The 21,454-nt window shown below is 39.3% G+C and overlaps 1 protein-coding gene across 1 annotated transcript in view; it reads left to right on the top strand.

Annotated features, from left to right (window-relative positions):
* pde8a (phosphodiesterase 8A) overlaps window positions 1-21,454 on the top strand; it is a 46,599-nt gene that overhangs the window by 19,820 nt on the left and 5,325 nt on the right. Inside the window, exons 2-18 of the mRNA XM_020605771.1 lie at window positions 2,546-2,602; window positions 6,843-7,033; window positions 7,870-7,926; window positions 8,145-8,199; window positions 8,408-8,496; window positions 9,327-9,405; window positions 9,759-9,899; window positions 10,781-10,869; window positions 11,021-11,072; window positions 11,167-11,209; window positions 12,614-12,691; window positions 12,899-12,969; window positions 15,144-15,308; window positions 18,449-18,497; window positions 18,610-18,745; window positions 18,833-19,031; window positions 20,940-21,157. Of these exons, the coding sequence (XP_020461427.1) occupies window positions 2,546-2,602; window positions 6,843-7,033; window positions 7,870-7,926; window positions 8,145-8,199; window positions 8,408-8,496; window positions 9,327-9,405; window positions 9,759-9,899; window positions 10,781-10,869; window positions 11,021-11,072; window positions 11,167-11,209; window positions 12,614-12,691; window positions 12,899-12,969; window positions 15,144-15,308; window positions 18,449-18,497; window positions 18,610-18,745; window positions 18,833-19,031; window positions 20,940-21,157 (1,769 nt within the window). The remainder of the gene's footprint in view (window positions 1-2,545; window positions 2,603-6,842; window positions 7,034-7,869; window positions 7,927-8,144; window positions 8,200-8,407; window positions 8,497-9,326; window positions 9,406-9,758; window positions 9,900-10,780; window positions 10,870-11,020; window positions 11,073-11,166; window positions 11,210-12,613; window positions 12,692-12,898; window positions 12,970-15,143; window positions 15,309-18,448; window positions 18,498-18,609; window positions 18,746-18,832; window positions 19,032-20,939; window positions 21,158-21,454) is intronic.

Raw genomic sequence — 21,454 nt, 5'->3', positions numbered from 1 at the left:
ATGCAAATGCTTGGCTGAGTGAATCATTGCAGTGTGTGTAGTGTACATGAGGTGTGTGTTGCCCAGAGAGGTTGGCATACTGGTTCAGTTCTGTGTGCATGTGACACGCTAGCTGTTCAAGTTACACAGCCTCAGCTGCAGTGGCAATTGTTGTCAGTTAGGGAGGGAAGTCTCTCTGGATGGAGACGGAGCGCTGTGTACTGCTCTTGCTAGACCTCAGCTATCTTGAAATTCTGCCAGACTCCATACATCAAGAGCCCAACCTCAACCAGTTCACCAGCACACGGCATCACAGTGGAAACTTTTTTTGTATGTGGTGTATTTTTATATGGCCACCATCTGTGACATTTGCTCAGGAGTAGCCTATGGAAGAGAGAATGCTTTGTTTTGCCTCCAAAGGAAAATAAATGGGCGGTTTAAATCTCTAATCAAAATTAATAAAGCTGAGGAGTGAGTTATTTGTTATGACACATGTGGTCAGAGTAATTGAAATTGAATCTGACAACAGGAAAACTAGGTCTTGTTTGGTCAAACCCTCTTGGAAGATCATGAGTTTGCAGCATTTCCATACTGTTTGTCCCTCTTAGTCCCCCACCCCCACCAGACACATACTGTACCTTGCCTTTGTATATTGTTTAGGACCATTATTGACATAAGGCATTCCATATCTCCTTACCCTAACCACGAGGGTTATCCTAAACCTAGGATACCAACTATGACTTGTCTACACAAGCATATATAAACGTGTAAACACTATTTCTGTCTCTACAGTGCACATGAGTCTATCACGCCTGTCTGTTAATGATCAGGTGATCACACAGCATCAGCTTGTATCTACCCTGATGCCCTACTCATTGTTTGTGGACAACCACAACAAATAGTCTAGTGTCATGATGATGTCAGTTTGGCTACAACCGAGGGCTAATCAGCCCCCCTGCCCCACGTTGTTTCGTGGAGCTTTCAAAAGGCTTACAATTTAGCAAGAACTGATTTGCTGCAGCCTGGCATGCTCTAAAAATCCTTTTTGTATTCCTCCTCAAGTGTAGATTGTTTACGGAGAAGAGGAATTCTAGAGGGATGGCGGTCCGCAAGGGACTTGGTTGCTATGGTTACTAACCCCTGAGCTGTGTTGTATTTAGCAAGAAGGAAGCTAAATTATTTGCAGACAGAAAAGAGTAAGCTCATGTAGGAAAGTGTGTGTGTTTTTAACAGCTATATACAGTAGTATAGTTAATTAGAAATCAAATGATTAACTTGCAAATATTTGTTTTTGCTTAGTCAGCAGTGGAAAAAACAAAATTTTGCTTAAGTAAAAGTAGCACAATTTTGCCATCAAAATTAAAAGTACTCATGTAGAATGGTGCATTTTAAAATAATGGATCTTAGGTCTGCAATTAACAATAAAATTAATTTTGGTAAAACCACATATTACTTTCTTAATTATGTAGCATGTGATGATACACAACTCACAAGATGAGAAGATGCACAATAGTGGGATCATGAGAATGAGATATTATTTTAACACAATTTTCTCCTATTTCACTTAAAGTCACAAAATGCTAAATGTTTTAACTAATCATCTTAAGGATAATCACCTTTATCTTGTAATGAATGTCACTTCAGTTCAACTTTTTGACTATGAAATGCCTTATGCAGTAAAATACAACAATATCCAGGCAGTGTAAAAGCTTTTGACACAAGCTCAGCTGACTGGCTTCTGTCCTGTATGATTTCACACGAGTCTCTTCAGACCTTGTAACTGTGCATGAATTATGCATGAGCTTCTAGCATCTAATTGAACCTGTGTGTGACCTTCTATGCTGTTTTCACCCTCAATCACACTGCACCGGAATGTGAGGTCATCTGGCAAAGGCGTTGCATTGACCAGTCACATACAGGAGATGATCGGGACGTGGACACCCACGGGAAGAAGACTTTTGTTTACCTTGTTAGCATGAGCATTCACTGCTATTCACTGTCAAATTTTGGCCACAATTAAGGCATGATAATGACACACCATGCATTTTCGTGAATATTGGATGTTTTTTATCAGTGCAGAAACACTGATGGTAGAATTGGTGCTAAGGCACAGTAAGCTATGTTAACAGCATGGCTAACCAAAACACAAGGGAAAGTCGTGTGCTGAAAAAGTGAATGAAGCCACTCACGTTGACTCGTCATAACATTGCTGTATCGTACACACCTACAACACTCCCCTGCAACCCCTCAATCCCCGACCAGCGCAGCCCTGTGTGTTGAAAGAGAGCAGCGTGTTGCACTCTGCTTCTGCTCTGGTTCTCTTATGTACTGATTTCACGAGACAGCTTTTACTTCGACAAGAAATATCACATGATAAAATATGAAACGGGGCTGATGTTACTACTAGATCCCATTTTGCAGTGGGATCTGTGGGACTGCAAACAGAGGAACTAATGTCAGTGTCAGCAAAATACATGTTTAAAATAGAAGTATGAAATAACTGAGAAAATTCCATATATATGAAATTACTTTTTCTAATCCTTATATTCTTCTTGTTATCTTTCAGACCACATTAACAGAGGTGCAATTTGGACCAATGAAGCTATTTAAAGACCCACTTCAGGTATTGTAAAACAATGCCAAACATCTGAATGACTGATGCTTTTCTGCTTGAATGAGTTGAGCCTTTCCTTGGAACAACAGAAGTGTTCCAGTGAAATGTTTATGTCCTACATCATTTAGGGGCTTTTACTGTAGCTGAGCCTTGGAGCTAAACTTGGTGCGACTGTCAGTTTTTAGTAGCATATCTCTACTGTTAGTATTTTAAAATGTCACCTACTTTTGTTTGCTGTTAGAACTAATCTTGAATTTCTCAAAGATGCCACACCTTGCTATGAGGTAAGAAGAAGAAAGTCCCCATGCAAACATTCAAAGAAGAGGAAGGAAAAAAGCAGTTAAAGTCACCATGGCATGCACATTTTATGTTTAATCTTGGATACCTCTAGATTAGCTTGGCACCCCTCATAAGTTCAAATAGTCAAAAAATTTTTCAGAATAATAAAACCAAAGAGCCTCTTCCTAAAAATGAGAAGATAGTTTGTGAACGCGCACAACTCCCACTGCCGGTGTTGTGTCGCAAGTGGACAGCACAACGAACCGCAACGGCATTAATTTGAATTTCTCCTCCATAGATACTGTAGATAAATAATGGTGTATGTACTGATGAAAAGAGATGTGGGTAATTGAGAAAGCCGACATAATTCAGACATGGTCACTTCTCCAGCCTTACAACAATTCTCTCTAATGTTACAGAAACAAGGCATTAACAGACATGCAACGTGTGTTGTTTTTTTGTTTTTTTTTACTTTCTGTCCATCCCACGGAGGAGGAGAAATTCAATTTAATGCGGTCGCGGTTTGTTGTGCTGTCCACTTGTGACACAACAAGAGCAGCGGGAGTTGTGTAGTGGAAAGTAGCTCCAGGGTCGGTAAATCCAACCAGTGGTCACTGTGTCTTCCCCCAAATGACCAGATACAGTCCCAGAGTAGCGAGACTAATTCCAACGGGTAGTGTAGCACCGACAATAACAACATGGGTCATTAATCCACTTGTTAACCGGCAACATATCGCATGTGGCAGACACACTGGCCTCAAGCAGTCAAAACAAACAGGTACTGTGCTCCGGGGGAATCCAGCATTGATGAACTGATTATTCACCGCTGGGGTGCTTCACTGGCCGGCTGCTTGTAGGTTAGACCCTGTCAGGTAACACAGCAAGTCCTTGAACAGGAACATTCCTGGACATGCATTAACCTCAGACCCTATATTTTTCTCTACATTCTCTGGTCACAGTGCAACAGCAGGAGGAAAAATATATCCACAAGAGAGGCACAGTCAAAATTCCACTTTTACAATGGCTTTTAAAAAAAAATAAGCTTTATTGAAAACATACATAACAAACGAGGCAGTATAACATTTTGCCAATATGGTGGGGCCACCGGTGGATGTCAGGCAAGCTCACTTGAAAGCGCAACAACCTGGATTTTATGCACATTCAAGGAGATCCTTAAACTATCACGTAATACTTTTTGTTAGAAAAAAAGTCTTGTGAGTGCGAGTTTGCGAGACTTGTATATAAACCGAGTTACTTCTGCATAGAAATACTAGAACATCTTTAGGTCACGTCTAAGATGAAAATTCACCGTTGTAGCATTGTAGATAAGTCAGAAAAGAAGGAAAAGCATGCCATGGGCCCTTTAATGGACGTATTGTGTGTGATGAAGCTATGAGTTGTCAAGGCAACAAGGCCAAACATTTATGACCAAGAACATACCATAATGAACAATGCATGTTATGAAAGAAGTGCACAGAGGAGCCATGGACCGGTTTCGTCACTGCGAATAGAACATTCTCTGATGTTCAGCGGGTCATTATACAGTTTGGCACTGTGCTTGTTCCTTTGACATGTGTTGCTGCTGTTGTGTGAAAACTGAGACTCTTCATAAAGTCAGCTTTGCAGGAATTTTAAATGTGTTTTAAGAATGCACAAACCAAGATATTTGAAGATCTTGCCTCTGAAAAACTGAGATGAACTTTTTTTAATTTTTTTTTTCATTTCACAGCCAAAACACTCAATTATGAAATAATTATTTGCATCCCTAGTGCAATTTAATGTCATGTATAAGTGTATGTGTTCATATCTGATGCAGTCCAGTGTTACCACAGTAGGAAAATGAGGCAGAGAGATGTCCCCTTCCTGTTTTTGTCACTAACAGCTGATCCTGTCATGCCCTCCTCATCTCTCCTCCTTCTCCCTTCATGCAATGCACAGGATCTTACTAGGCCCTCTGTTTTCAACAATGATGTATTCTAGCAACCAGACCCTGCCTTAATGCTTGATACCCTTTTGAACTCCCCCCTCTTTTTTGCAGCCTTTGTCTCTACTCTTCTTTCTTTTCTTTGTTCAGTTTCTTTGAACTGTGAACAGAGTATCCTCACTGAATAACATTTTTTCTTGAATGTACTTTGAATTGTATTTTTTTTTCTTTTTTGTCAGTTGCAGCTGGATGTATTTTTACTGAGCAAGATGCATCGGTTTAGCACAGTCATCCGAAAAGACCTTATCTCAACCTATATTACTCCATCCCTCCACCTCTGGGCGAATGTTGACTTTTCCATCAACATCTCAATGTGGAATTCTGATCTGATTCCCTGTGCGTACCGAACATAGTCTTCTATCCCACTCATTGTGTGGAGGACGGTACCTCTAGCTTTCCAAATAAAGTCAGGTCTTTGTGCCCTAAATCAGTTTCAGAGGTGTGATGCAAATTTAAAACTGCAGAACAAACTTTGTCTTCTTATTGTTCATTCTGCATCCCTGCCAATAGTTGGAGATGATGTCTGTTTGAGAGAGTGACTCATGAATCTACTCTTAGTGCAGCTGTGGAGGCAGGCCTAAATCTTTGGTCTACTATTTACGTAAGCAAAGAAAGTGTGGTGGCAGAGAGTGTGCTCGTAGTGGCTGGTTTTGACGGTAGCAGCAGTACTTTCAGCCACAGCCCTAGCAGACCGGTGGGAGGGGCCGCAGCCAGTCAAGGCCACCTCAGCTAATTGTGTCATACATCATGGCAGCGGACGATAAAATCTCTGACGCACCCAAGTATGAGCTGAGCCTGATCAATCAGGACCTGTCCGCTGGAGGCCTGAGGTCACAGTCAAGCCCACGCTGCAGACTGATTAGGACGACAGGTGCAAACGAGCATGAATGTAGCAGTGGTGACTTGACAACTCAGAGTAGGTGTGTGTGTGTGTGTGTGTGTGTTTTTAGCTGAACTAATTAGCACAAGGTGGAGGTGGATCATTTTTCAAATCATGATTAGCAATACCAGGTTTCCTAATCATTTCATAGCTACTGTACATTTCAGTTAGACCAGCAGCTCTTTGACGTACAGCACAGGCTTCCAGCTTATTTAAAATTATGTAGCTGATTTATGATTGTGGCAATTCAAACAATAACATAGAATTTCTACAAATTTAGGATTTATTTGTCAGGTAGAAGTACACTCAGTTTTACAATACAGCTTTACAACTACTGAAGGACTGCACAAGTGGCTTTGCATGTTTTGCCCATGTAGGACAAATGATGTGCCTCGGAGAATCAGGGCATGAAAAACTGAAAAATACACTGATTTGATGCCATGGTCTTTTCCACGGTGAATCTATATATATTAGACATCATTTATTAGTTAAAAACAAGTTGGTTCCATATTTTGGTATGGGGCCTTTGCTGGTTCTGCTACTCTAAATAGGATGTCACTTAGAATATTAGGAAATGATAATGGGAATTTGTCCTGTTCATTTCTAGTTTATATAAACTAAAAGATTAATTGATGAATTGTGTTCATAATCAACACACAAACTGCAGTATTTGTTAGATACAGCCCTCTGCATCATAGTTTTTTGGCAGTCAGTCACTTTGTTGATCTTTCTGAAGTTTGGGCTCACAGATCCCTCTCATGCCATGAGGACATCTACTCTGTGATCCACTATCTGTGGAGCTCATGTTGGAAAATCCTCTGCATCTATTAAATCACCTGCTTGTACCTGCATGTACACTTGTTTACATGTAATATGTTTCTGCTGCTTCATTTTTAATCTAATGATTTAGGTGTATTTTATCTACCTCCAATAGAAATAATTGCCTTTAAGTGCTTAGGCTCCCTTTACAAAGCTCTCTATATGTAAATTTTAAATGAGTAATATATTTTTGGGAGAAACATAAACAGATGCACTTTACATTACTTAAAATTACTTAAATTACCAATTGCTCATTCATATGTGCTTAGCCATCTTTGTTTTTGCAGGTACTTTTAGTTTTTGCCAAAGAGGACAGTCAGAGTAATGGCTTCTGCTGGGCATGTGAGAAGGCCAACTTCAGGTGCAGCATGGCCCGAACACCTGAGTCGGCTCTGGAATGCTTCTTGGAGAAGCATCATGACCTCGTCATCATTGACCACAGACATTCCAGACACTTTGATGCTGAAGCACTATGCCGGTAAGTTCATTCTGTCGTCATCAGTGTACTTGTACATCATCTTGTATTTATGGAATAATGCAATGTACATTTTTTTTTTTTTTTTTGTGATGTACTGCTACTGTTGAACTGTCAGTGTTTAGCTGGTAGGTCAGTATGATCAAGTTTGCATTCACACTACATTTACTTACTCACCGGCCACTTTATTAGATACACCTGTACAGTATAATAGTTGAGTTACTCTGTAGTCTTTTGACATACCCTTTGACAACTACAAGTTTACCTGATGTATCGAACACAGTTGACTGGCCAGTGACATAATTCAGACTGGATGATCTTGATAGGAACAATTATAGCACCACTTGTAATGTGTTATATAACATTTGGTAACACACATGATGATAACTCTGTGTTCAGGTAAATGGCCTGCTCACTCCTTGGGCTCACTTACTTTCATTGCATAGTACAGTGAGAGATGGGTTTTGCCTGCCTATACCGCTTCTATCTTTAGCTTCGGCCCAAACCAAAAGCACACTTGCAAACATTCATTTGCCCTGCCCAGCGTGTATGTTAACCCTATTCATTTTGGCCATTCCATATGTTCAGTGTACATGCACAGGCTCCGATGGGGAACTAAAGGGCCTTTATGACTGCTAGCTGGGGAAAAACCACAGGCGGATGAGTGGCCCTGTACACTGCATTCTTTCAGAGGCCTAGACCCGCTCAGAGTTCTACCACTGGGGTCTGCCTCCCTCGGAGAATCAGGGCATGAAAAACTGAAAAATACACTGATTTGATGCCATGGTCTTTTCCACAAGTCTGCTCACTGGCTCAAGGCTCTCTCTGTTTACATTCAGGTCAATGAGAGCGGTCACCTCCTCAGAAAACACTGTGATAGTCGCTGTTGTGAAAAGGTGCGTACAACTCACTGTCCCCTCTCTCTCTTTCTGCACCTTCTTCACATTTTCCTCACTACCTTTTTAAGTAGATAATGTTAGGAGTATTGTCAGAATTAAAATGCCTGACTCAGCAGAGGTCTGTAGGCCTGTCACATGGTGCAACTCTCTGATGTTCTTTAAACAAGCATTTGTCATATGTTGATGTTTAGGAGCTGACATATTCTCTTTTTAAGGCCAGACAGAGAGGAAGCCTCTGTGATGCCCCTGATCAATGCCGGTTTTAATAGGGTGAGCAACATTGTGTGTGTTCTCAGCTGACTGTGTTCGCATTAGCCATTTGATGTTTTTACAGTATAAACCTACTGGCAAAATTCAATGTAAACCAGAACTCCAGGGTGTAAGTTCTTTGTTCACTGAGTTGCCCATTCTCAAATCAAATGAGACTTTAGTTGTCTTTGTTTAATCATGTTGCTTGACATTGCCCTTTGACCCTCAGAGATATGTGGAGAATGCCAATATGATGGCCTGCTACAATGAGCTGCTACAGTTGGAGCATGGGGAGGTGCGGGCGCAGTTCAAATTGAGGTGAGTTGTGTAGTTGCATTTAAAATATATAAGGCCGGTCATTTTCTGTATCAAAGGTATTTTCAACAATGAATTGCCTCTACTCACAGTTAATGCTTATCAGCTGTCAGTCCTAGATTCACTTGTTCATCTGTGCGATAGACCTCCATTGTTGTTTAATAAGGATTAAAACACATCAAGGAAACACACCACTGAACTAGGTGACATGTTTTTTCATAACGAAACACCAGATCCGACTATGTTGCCCCAAAGGCTCCCAGCAGCCATATTTTCCTGAAGTTAGCAAGAGTCAGAGTCAATTGCACATGTGTGAGATTTTGTGCAAACTGTCAACTTTGTTTACATTGCACTAGCTACTCATGCTTGGCTCTGAGGTTTGCTAATGAAGCAATATGTCACCAAGTGCAGCAGTGTGTTTCACGGATGTGTTTTTAATCATTTTTGAACAACAATGAAGGTTTATGGTACAGGTGAATAAGCTGATAAAGGACTGACACACTGAGGGACATTAACCATGTGTAGAGGCAAATCGTTGTTGGTTCTAGTCTCTGTATGGGGAGTGTTAAAAATACTGTTAATATAGAAAATGACCGGCCTTAACCTTGAATGATGTTTACCTATGTTCAAAGCTGTTGCAATGAGAGCAAGACATCGGAAGCAATATTCACTTTAACAAACGTACTTTTTATGCCAATTTTAATATTGTGCTACTCTTAACTCTTTTATTAAGAAAGCATAAATGTATATTGTATGTGTGTATAAAACATTTTGAACACTGCCTATTGCATGTGCTAATGATTCTGGTGCTGCTGTCTGTCTACCTGTACAAGGGCTGGAAATGCTATTTTCACAGCTCTAGAACAAAGCCAAGAGGCCATAGAGATCACTTCTGAAGATCAAGTAATACAGGTAGGTTTCTTTCAAACTTTTATACTTCCAGTTTCTTTATTGTGACATTCTTTTCTGTGTCCTCCTGTTTTGAGTACCTGTTCATGTCTTGCGACCTCAGTAGTCTGTGTCACTCTGAATGACTCTTTCTGTTGACATCCAAACAATGTAGCCTCCGTTTTCAAATTATCTTGTCACATCAAATATATGTTTTTGAACTTCTTGAAATAAGCAATGAATGTCAGCCTTTTTCAAAATGTATTGTTTCGGTTTGAGGTTTTTATCTTAACTGTCTGAGCTCAGTGTGGATGTTATAAGCAGTGTATCACCATCACAGATGAAGCCTGAACACTCTTGTTACCTCTCCTTCACAGTATGTGAATCCTGCCTATGAGTCCATTATGGGCTACCAACAAGGCGAGCTAATAGGAAAGGAAATAATAGAAGTGCCTAAAAGTGAGAAGAATAAGCCTGATCTCCTTGAAACAATAAACTCCTGCATACGGAAAGGAAAGGTAATATGCATTCATAAGATCATCTTATGATGTAAGCAATACATTTCAGGCCAAACACAATTTTCAATGTGGTTTACTTAATCAGGGACTCTTCGGCAAATGATGGACATCTTATGTTGTTTTGTTTTGTTTTGTTAATTAATTTCTATGGGACAGCCCATTAAACAACACTGACCTTGGCAACAACTAGGTAAATGTGCTGGGGTTAGTGCAACAGCGAAGTTGAAAAATGAAAAATGAAAAAAAAAAAGTCATTAGGAAATATTTCCAGTTTGTGTTGTTTTATATTCTCACATAGTTTTGACATCTAACGAAGATCTCACTGTAGACTATCACTTCACAATCAGATCATGTGCACACATGCATGCACGTGTATCCATGTGTGATGTAAGTCAGCACCACTGGCCATCTAACAGCTCTGTTTCATGTGCGTAAGAACAGCGGTTGATGGCTGTGCTGTAATCTTACTACACAGAGAGCTAAGGTCAGTCCCAGACAGGCTAACAGCAGGAAGGACCCTTTTAAGCTGCCACAGCAGTCTGTAGGTGGGGGGACATAAAACAAGCACATTGGACTCCAGGAGAGCTCCCCCCACCCATTAAAGCAACGTGCTGCTCTCTGAAATACTCTGACCCACCGAGCAGAGGATGCGGTCAACCATTCAGATAAATCTCACCACTAAACTGTACTACAAACACTGCCAGATGACATACACCCAGTCTACATTCACTTTAGGACATTTTCAAGCCTTATATTTTGTCAGTTTTTATGATAAATGGTTCCTACATATGTTCTTATGTCTGTACATTATGTGTCTCTATGCTCGATTTCCTCTCTGTGCTCAATTTCCTCTTTCTCCTCTTTGGCATGCTTTGTTCCAGGAGTGGCAGGGGATTTATTATGCCAAAAAGAAAAATGGAGATAGCATTCAGCAAAATGTGAAGATCACACCTGTAATTGGACAGGGCGGGTGAGTGACAGTATGCTGGCTCATCCAGTCTTGCCAAATGTAAATTACCTTTCCATTAACTGAATAATTATACTGGATAATATATGAATGAATGAGGATTGTATCCCTTTGTTTTTTTTCTGATGTACTAATAAGCTTTTGCAATTCACAGAAAAATCAGACACTATGTGTCTATCAACAGGCCTTTAAATGATAATAATAAGGTGAGATGTGTTTCCAGTTTTGCTGATTAATAATGAGTGAAAGGAGCTTTCCGGCCTGCATGTATCAATGTGCTTTTCTCCTCTCTCTATGCAGAGCGATAGATCCAGTGAACGTGTGCAGGCAGAATCTCAGACAGGTAAGATGCATCCTGAAATTGCCTTTGCCCACTGTTGGTGCAGGACTCCTCAGTCTTAACTCCCTCTGTATTAGAATAATCTTAAAGGTGATTAATCTTGTGCTAAACAAATTAAAAGAATGTGGAGTCTTTCAGATTTGAGTAGTTCAGGTTCTTTCTGTTGGGCAGTCCTCAGCATTTGTGGACTTCTTTCCAAGACCGTATCAGTTGTGGTGTGCCACAGAGTTCAAGTATCTGTGGGCTGGCATTGTGTTTGTAACAAAGAAGCATGATACGCAGTGTTACACAGATGATAGCTACACAGTCCTAATTCTAACTGACTGGTTGCAGACACCAAATATTTGGTGGTTGTTGATTGTCACACACGGCGAACTACGTTTTGGAAATATGTCAGTAAATGTGTCACACCATGCTAGAAAATTTGTCTTATTTAATTATGATCCAAATTTTAAACAGTATAAAAACAGTGTCCAGTCCTGCTCTATCTAGCTGAGAAGTAGCTCAGAAGAAATGAGTTCTGCCTTTTGTTAACAGTGGAAAAGTTATCCATGCTTTTATCTAAACTGGACTATTGTTCCCTGCTGTATTGTGGAATCAACTGTAAAGCCAATTCACTGCTATGACTGATTTCAAAATGCAGCTGCTTCACTTCTGACAGGCAAACAAAACAAGAATTATATCTCTACTGTGTTGGCGTCCTTTCACCAGCTCACTGAATAGAAGAGACTTTGAAATCGTGCTGTTTAGTGATGAAGTTTTGCACAGTCTTAATATATTTCACAGTAATTCATATACAACACCTCTATGTCCCCTAATTTTTCTGTTTATGGATCTCTAACGGTTGATTATGCTTCTGAAGTTATAGAACAACCCTACCCAAAGTGTTTAGTCAATAATAGTGGTGTTGTACTGGACTACATTATATTTATAGGTGTTTATACTGTATCTTAGTCCTCATCAGCTACATACATGAGAGGGTCAGATTATTAGGAACACCTCTGAATATAATGAAGTCCAGTACAACATCACCTTTAACTATGAGCTCAATAATAAACATATAATTGATTTTATACATTTATGATTGTTTCACCAAAAACAAACATTTTTAGCTTCATAAACACAAATGTTAAGGTGGTGGTAAAGTGTTTCACTGAAGTGCATAATGACCCTGTTGCTGGTTCACTGTTTGTTCTTAGACCACTCTTGGTAGGTACTGGCCACTGTAGACTCGAAACACCCAACAAGACCAGTATTTTGGGGGATCATCTGACCCTGTTGTCCAGCCACGACAGTTTGGCCATTGTCAGAATCACTCAGGGATATTATGATGGGGTCCAAGATTAGCCTTGCTGCTTGTGTTTGTGTATGCTTGTTAATGTCAGGTGTTTTTATTTTTCTCCCAAGACATCCAATCTAGTAAGCACAAAGACCGGAGGAAAGGCTCTCTGGATGTCAGATCCACAACATCTCGGGGGAGTGATGGTGAGTGTGAAGGGAGGTGGATTATGCCAACTTTGGGCATTTCTTGTCAGGCTATGGAACTATCCCAGTTTGCATCAAGTATTGATTGGACACATACACAAACACGTTCATTAGCAAGTAGCTGGACAACTGCAGTGTAATTTGTTGTTGTACCTCACCAGTTCAATCTTATCATATGGGGATTTGTTTCTTTTATCATGCTGCCAGGGAGCTCACAGCGAAGGCACTCATCAATGGCCCGAATCCACTCCATGACTATAGAAGCTCCCATCACCAAGGTGGGTTCATCTAATTCCCCATCATCTCTCCAGCCTCTGTAATGATTAGCACTTTGTAGTGATGTTTTCTATCTCATGACAACTCCTGGATTATAAAACTTCCACAGCTGCCATGGGGACTTCTTGTACAACTAGCGTTGAGTCTAGAGGTCACATATCATGTCAAGAGGAGAAAGACTGATAAAATGCCACATTTTATTGACAGGACAGGAAAGCATGTTGGGCTAGATTGACCTGTTGCATCAGCGGCTTATGTAGTTTGCAGCCTGGATAGTGGGAAATGGAGAAAGTCCCTAGGGACAGGTCATATGACGCACTGCAGTTCCTCTGCTCTATCATTTGACTGTGCAATTAGTCCGTTCTCCAGAACAAAGCACTGATACAACTGTATGTGCAAGAGTGAGTTAGCTAGCAGTTGTGTTCTTGCACATGCATGCCGACCTCGCCATAGGTACCCATTGTTAGAACTTCAACAACCTCCCAGTTAAAATCGGAGTAAAAAATGTAAATCTTTCTTTATGTTTTTGGAGCCTCATACTTCCGAGCTACTTCTGGGTGAACATGCTTTCATTCTTAATAACTATTTTTAAAATAAGATCTTTTATTTATATGATATATTGTCTGCTGTAGGAGCATGTCTTGCTGACTGCATCCGTTTCTTTTTCTGAACTTTAGATCCTAAAGGAATAGTTTGATATTTTAGGAGGATACTGTAGTGTAGTGGTGGAATGTAACAAAGTACATTTACTCAAGTACTGTATTTCAGTATCAGTTTGAGGTACTTGTACTTGAGTCTTTTCATGCAACTTTATCCACTACATTTTAGAGAGAGAGATTGCATTTCTTACTGCATTACATTTAACTGACAGTGTTAGTTAATTGTTATATTACACAGTTAGATTCTCTGCATACAAAACATACTGAGCACTTTTTAAAGATGTTATTTTGGTATAGATTAAAGCAATCCAACAGTAAGTACAATAGAGCTGAAGCGACTAGTTGATTGACAGGAAATTAATTGGCAGCACCTTTAGTAATAGCTTGTCATTTTTTTAATGCAAAAATACCAAACATTTCATGGTTCCAGATTCACAAAATGTTTGCCACATTTCTTTTGAATTATTTGAATAAGTTAGAGATTTGGACTGTAGGTTGGACAAAAGAATTATTATGAAAGTGCCACTTTGGACATTTCAGAATGCTTACAAAGCAAAAAGGTAATCACTTAGTCAAAAATAGCTGCAGTCCTATAAAATGAGTTTACCTCAAACAACTTAATGAATGACTAGGCTAATAATAACCTAATGACATAAAATTATAGTCACAGGCATCATCACTTGCATAGAGATAATATTCCAGGTTATGCTTAAATATATCTACTTTAGTAACATTTTCAATGTGGGATAACTTTGAACAGAGTATTTTTACAGTGTGTTATAGTACTTAAGTAAAGGACCTGAATATTTCCTCCACCACTGCTTAGACAAGAAGATCAATAGCGCTCAGTACAGTAAATACAACCAGCACACACTTACCTAAACACTGGAAAACTGGCACTGGTGTGTTTAATCCATATGAAAACAAATGGGTTACATGGGTTTAGAGTATCTTGTGGTTACCTGGCAACCCTAAATATCAATTCATATAAATTGTCTTCTCTTTTTCTTTTTTTTGTGTGTGGACAGAGTCAGGTTACCTGTTTCTGGCATTTCCTGTTTTCATGCAAAGATGATAAGCTAAATTGTAGTGCTGCTCTTCTCATCTAAACCTTGACAAGAAAGTGTATGAACAGAATTGACCACACTGTGAATGTTTTATCCTTTTTATACGTCCTCCCAGTATGTTTTGGGATTGATTTTGACATCTTACAGATTCATATAGGGCTCTTTCTGGTATGGCCCTTACTATGGAATGATCTGCCCGAATAAATTGGGACTGGCTGAATCAGTATATGTTTGAAACTTTTCTGGCAAACTTATCCTGAGTTTATTTGGTTTAAAAAGTCTTTATTTATTTAAAATTTTGTTATCAGAACTGGCTTTGCCCATTTTATTCTGGTCCTGTAAATCTTTAATTCTGCATGTTTTCAGTTTGATTCTAAAGTTAGTTTTTGAAAACTACTACTACAGCTAATAATAATAATTATTATTATTGTTATCACCATCATCATCCAGGTAATCAACATCATCAATGCAGCGCAGGAAAGCAGTCCCATGCCTGTGGCAGAGGCCTTGGATCGGGTACTAGAAATTCTGAGGACAACTGAGCTCTACTCCCCACAGTTGGGCACCAAGGATGAAGACCCTCATACAAATGACCTTGTGGGGGGACTGATGACGGTAAGCAGCAGGTCCTGTGGAGCACAAGGACCCTTCAAGAACTCTGAAACACCCAAACAGCTTCCTTCCGTTACAAATGAATTGACTCAGATATGGAGAATTCCACTGTGATAAGATGCATGTCAGTATGAATGTCCATGAAGCATTCACTGCGAAAGCCCATCTTAATGTGTTAAATGACAGAAACTGAAGCTAGAGTGCCTGTGTGTGGACTTTTATTTTGATTTCTGTTCTTTTATTTGTGGGAAGGAGAAAGGGACGAGAAGAGAGTAACAGACAGCAATGGTGAAGTACACATGTATAAAGAGTGCCAAGTTGGCAGTCTTGGCAACCACCCCAGAGGAAGTGTTAGATTGTCCTTTGTACTCCTGTAGGCTGGAAAGGAAAGCACACCCTCTCTTTCTCCCCCCTCTCTCTGTCTCTGCACACAGTCACACTCACATGAACCTCTTCCCCTCAACTCCACAGGCCTGGAAACATCCTGTTCTTTGGATCAGATGAATAAGCATGGCTTTACTTATACATATACGCTCTGAATACACTGAGGCAGAGGAGTGTTCAACATAGTCCTTCCCCATAAAGACTTATTCCTCACAAGGAATGACAGCTGATGAAACTAGAAAACCAGGATGTCTTTGCTTGGGTTAAGATGATTATTTATGTATGATCACGTGGTTTATGAGGGGCCTGGTTGCATTTGTATTTTCTTGGCATTGCATTTCCAGTTTATTTTGGTGAGGTTAGCTAAGTCTGAACTCAGAAGACCCAGTTAGTATTAAGAGAAGAGCTGTCATCTTTCTGGGGAGAAAGTCTTAAAATAGCCAGTGTGTACAGAAGCAGCGCCACCATGAGACAATGCTCAGGTCAAAGATGAGCCAGTCTCCTCTTCCTTTTTCACATGTAAAGTAAACATTTCACTCTGCAACACACACCCATGAACTCACTAATGCCCACCGGTGACATAGGCCTGCCACTTGTGTAGGTGACAAGTGGCAAATGTTATTTATTAGAAGTGGAGGTCCTAATTGTTACAAAATTTTGTTTTCATATTTTAGGTTTTTAATCCTTGAACATTTTCATGTCATACAGTGGCCTGAAAACACAGTTTTGTATTACATTACAGTACATTTCATTGATTTCATCATAGTTTCTTGGCACAGGTATTCTTTAAGACACATTTAAACAATATTTCTGTGTTTGATAAACTGTGTGTACAAATGGTTGTTGCTAACAAAACAATAGTAAGATGCTAGCTGCTCTGTGAGGCTGTGCTTTGAGCATAAATGCTAACATGTTTACTATATAGCTTAACATATTGACCATTTGATTGGTGTTTTAGCTTGCTAACATGTGCTAATTAACAGGAAATGCAAGTACAGCTGGGGCAAATGGGAATGCCATTATTTTTGTAGATGTCTGGCCATAAACCAAATGATCAAACTAATACATTTTTTTTGATAATAGCACTATAAGTTAATGGATCAAAGTTATTACAGTTCAAGTTACAATGCAAGTTATTACAAACTCAAATGTTATGTCATGATGGCACTAAAGGAAAATTCGGGGGATCCCCATAGTCATTTGGCTTCATTCTCTAGGGATGATGGGGAAAAATCATGGCAACAATCTAGTAGTTATTAGTCTGGAAGGTGGGACATTGTTAGTTTATATAAAGCAGATACCAACACAGTCCTATAAGAGCTAGGTCATTGTACCTCTAAGCACCGATAAACAGTGTTTGATCATTTCGGTGACGAAGTGTTATTCCACTGATAAACCCCATTTGCTATCCCAGCATGTGGCAAAGCCAACTTTTCAGTTCATAAATGTTTTTATTCACTTGTTAAACTGCGCATTGGTTTCATTAATAAGCTCAGTGTGGCTGTCTCATCCCTCTTCTCCCTCCACATGCCAGTGGGGTTATAACATAACATAGCTTCCAAAATATTGTATCATAGCACAGATGAAAGAACACTCATGAAAGTGTTAATATGGAAAATCAGTACAATCCATGTATTTGTTTTCCCTTCTTTATACTGTCTCTCACTTCAGTGATTTTCTTCTGCCGCTTCATCAGAATGCAAAAGGCATTCAAACAGACTGAACATCCAAGTCTTGTTTAAATCACTTTGACTTATGATAATCATACTGTAGGTTTTGATTTATTGTTATATTTTCTGGAAAAATCACTTCAAATGAGATTGTTTCAAGGATTTTAGGATGTCATTAGCACCTTAGACAAAGCGAAAATGACAATTTAGTTGGTCATAACCTTATACTGTCCAAAAACTCCTGGTGCTCTGAGGTATTTGAAAAGTGATCATATTTTTTAAGCTGTGTCTCTGATGTAAATTCCCCATGACTTGTGGCTAAATCTGTTTTTATTTTAAAGGGCATTGCAGATTTTTGCCAAGAGTGATGCTGATTCTTTTAACACCGAGCTAAGCTCCTGATGTGGGTGTTCATATACGATAAATGAATTTATGAATTGTACATTCACAGGTAACACTTCCTCCTTAACCTCAGTGTTAAATGTTAAAATGATGAAATTGTCATGAATGTATAAATTCAATTATATGTTTATTATTGAGGTCATAGTTAAGCCCTACCTGGTAGGCTAGTGGTTAAGATGCAGCGCCCTTGCAGCGGTACCCCGGGTTCGAATCCAGGTTGCGTCAAGAAGGGCATCAGGTGTAAAACACGTGCCAAATGTCAACATGCGAGTCGTCAGTGTGGCAACCCCTAAACAGGAAAAGCCAAAAGTGACTTTCTTATTCAGGTCATAGTTAAAGGTGGTGTCGTACTGGAATACATTATATTTAGAAGTGTGTCTGTATTTTTGTCCTCCACAGATATATACATGAGAGGGTCAGAATATTAGGAACACCTCTGAATATAATGTAGTCCAGTAAAAAGTCACATAATAAACTTATAATTGAATTTATACATTTATGACAGTTTCACCAAAAGATTAAACATTTTGAGCTTCATTAACAGAGATGTTAAGGTGGAAGTGCTGCATTGAATTGCATACAGTTGTACAGATGTACCTAATAAAGTGGCTGGTGAGTGTATGTTTGTAGTCAGGTTTTACACTTGCTATCTCAGTCTCTAATTCTTCCTCTGTTTCTTGTTCACAGGATGGTTTGCGCAGATTGTCAGGAAATGAATACATATTTTCCACAAAACGTACGTTTACATAAATCATACAAGATGGATGACATGAAATGCTATGCTATTTTAGAGTTATAAACAACACATTCCCATCTGAATGCCTCCTTTCTTGACTCTTTGCTCACAGACCCCCACCATATCCCCAGTCACCTGACAACTCCTCTTTCGTTAAATGACATCCCCCCTCGTATCGCCCAGACCATGGAGAACGAGGACTCTTGGGATTTTGACATCTTCAACTTGGAGGCTGCAACCATGAAACGGTGAGGCTGCAACAAAGTTTAGAGCTACCAGAAACAGAGCTTTGGTTGAGAGTTTATGTTAAACTACTCTGCTGAATCCTCCTGCAGGCCTTTGACCTACTTGGGCCTTAAGATCTTCTCCCGCTTTGGGGTTTGCGAGTTCCTAAACTGCCCTGAGGCTACTTTGCGCTCCTGGCTACAAGTGATTGAGGCTAACTATCACTCCAGTAACTCCTACCACAACTCGACTCATGCTGCTGATGTCCTGCACGCAACGGCATATTTTCTCTGCAAGGAGAGGGTCAAGGTAGAATATGAAACTTGAAAACTTGCCAGACATGCAAAATATATCACAAGTTTGCTTTCAGAATGTTGCTGTGGGTTCAGTCTGTCACCGATTAGTAAATGGACACAAAATGAAGCTGCAGCTGTTTAGATGATCAATTAATTGATCATATTATATTTTCATTTTTCAAACAAATATAAAAAATTTCATGGTTCCCGCTTTAGAAATGTGTGCATTAACTGCCTTTCTTTGGCCTATGTGGTACTATCTTAAACATCTTTGGGGTTTTTTTTGTTTGTTTTCATGTTTTTTTAGACAAAATAAGCAATTTGAAGGCTTCTTCTTGGGTTTATTGTCATGGCAGTTTTTTGTGTTTTTCTGAAATTTTATAAACCAAGGATTAATTAATCATTGTCAAAATGATGAATAAAATCAGCCTTATTACCCATTATTAGCTTTTCCAGGAGGCCTTTGAAATAAACCTTAAATCACTTATAGTACTGACAGAATAGTCACTTATTGTAGCTGTTTTTGTGTATACTGTATGTAATAAAATATATGAATAAATTGGCAGTGAGTGCTTGGTTGTTATCTTGTGTGATCAGTGTGATACTGATCCCACTTAGTCCCAATAAGTGACATTACATTTTCCATACTTTTGTGTCCATATGCTGGACAAATGCGTTCTTCTTATACATGCCTTGTTGTTTATCCTTGCATAGTGTGTTGAAGTAAAAAAAATAATATGTCCTTTACCTGAAATTTCTCTGCTTGATTTGACAAAACAACAACTTGACAGGAATGGACGTTCATTAGTATATGCAAAACTACATGGCTGCATACTTCAATATGATGCTGAACAGACTGACTGTAAGCATTAGCATGCGTTGGAAGCTACCACCCTTTGGTTTACAAATACTCATCACTGCTTTGGTTGTGGGCACAAACATCTGCAGTATCTGCATGTTGGGATTTTCTCTTATCAAGTACAGCTTGAGTGTCAAGTGTCCCTTCTTAGCCTACATTTTCCTAGAGAGTCGTGGTTGCTCAAGTGTGTCATTGGCTCAGTAACTGGTTGAGGGTGTTCACCGGCTAAGCTGGCTACCAAATCATCTGGTTTCTGATCCTAGTGGAGTGATCATCAGTGGTTTAGCCAGTGAAGTGTAAAGTTACATCAAACCATTTTAATGACCCCCTGGAGGTCTACAGACAGGTTAGCAGGTTTGTTATGTTGCAAATAAATTAAATTTTTTATGATTTTTGCTTTTTTTTATTACTCATACTCATGTTTTTATAGTCCTGTGAAATGTAATGAAAAATGACCAAGTAAGCAGTAAATGACCTCATAAATGCCTAAAATTACAAATAGTGTAGCTGCTTGCTCTATGTGCTCAATTTTATGAGTAGCTTCAAAATTACACACATTGAACAAAATGAAAGATTTTCTGTATTTGGTTGATATAGTGCTTCATTGCAACTGCACAAAGCTTACTGTACAATATAATGGGTCACATTACAGATATACATTTAATATATGTACATAGAAAGTTATTTGAATTGAGCTGAATTTAATTTTACTATGTCAGTTCCATAAGTTTTGGTATCATAGGAAAGATTAGGAGTGCTTATAAATTAAGGTGAACATTAAATTGTCCTGTTGATAAATCACAACTGTCTCTGACAATGTGCTGCTACTCCTTGGTTCAGTCTGCAGGCTAAACTGGATGTACATCACAGTTGAGTGTGATGTGAGCGTGGTTGAAGGTTGTACTGTGACAGCTTTTGGCCTAGTTTATCATTCAGAACTGCCAGACTTCAACCCTTATAACAATAAGACCAAGATTGTAATATACCAGACTTTTCCTTTAATGCCAAGCAAGTTGTATAGTTTCATATTTTCACTGATTTTTGTGTCGTTTGCCCTGTCAGCAAAGTTTGGATCCCATTGATGAGGTGGCCGCCCTGATTGCTGCTACTGTGCATGATGTCGACCACCCAGGCCGCACCAACAGCTTCCTGTGCAATGCAGGAAGCGAGCTGGCCATTCTCTACAATGACACAGCTGTACTAGAGAGCCATCATGCAGCACTGGCCTTCCAGATCACCACAAGAGATGATAAGTGCAACATCTTCAAGAACATTGAAAGGTAGAGTAAGGTAGAGTCATTACACATGGAATCGGTCACAATTAGTTGTCATTATCTGTTCATGTCATGGCTATTCATCGATCATTTGAAAATCACAGAACACAAACACCGTCCAAATTAGCCATTCTCCTAAAGTATTGAAGTGGATGCAGATTCAGTATATACTGTAGCTGCCAAGTTGGGGAAAAAAAACACACATTTCCACAAAAACCTCAAGTAGGACTCAAATAGTACATTGTGTGCTCAAAAAAAAAAAAAAAAAAAAAAAAAATCCCCCATGTTTTAAAAAAAAGAAAA

Source organism: Monopterus albus, unplaced genomic scaffold (assembly GCF_001952655.1).
Source record: "Monopterus albus unplaced genomic scaffold, M_albus_1.0 scaffold72.1, whole genome shotgun sequence".
NCBI classification, from domain to species: Eukaryota; Metazoa; Chordata; class Actinopteri; order Synbranchiformes; family Synbranchidae; genus Monopterus; species Monopterus albus.
Note: the sequence above shows the minus strand (reverse complement) of the source record. Positions and strands in the feature narration are given on the sequence as shown.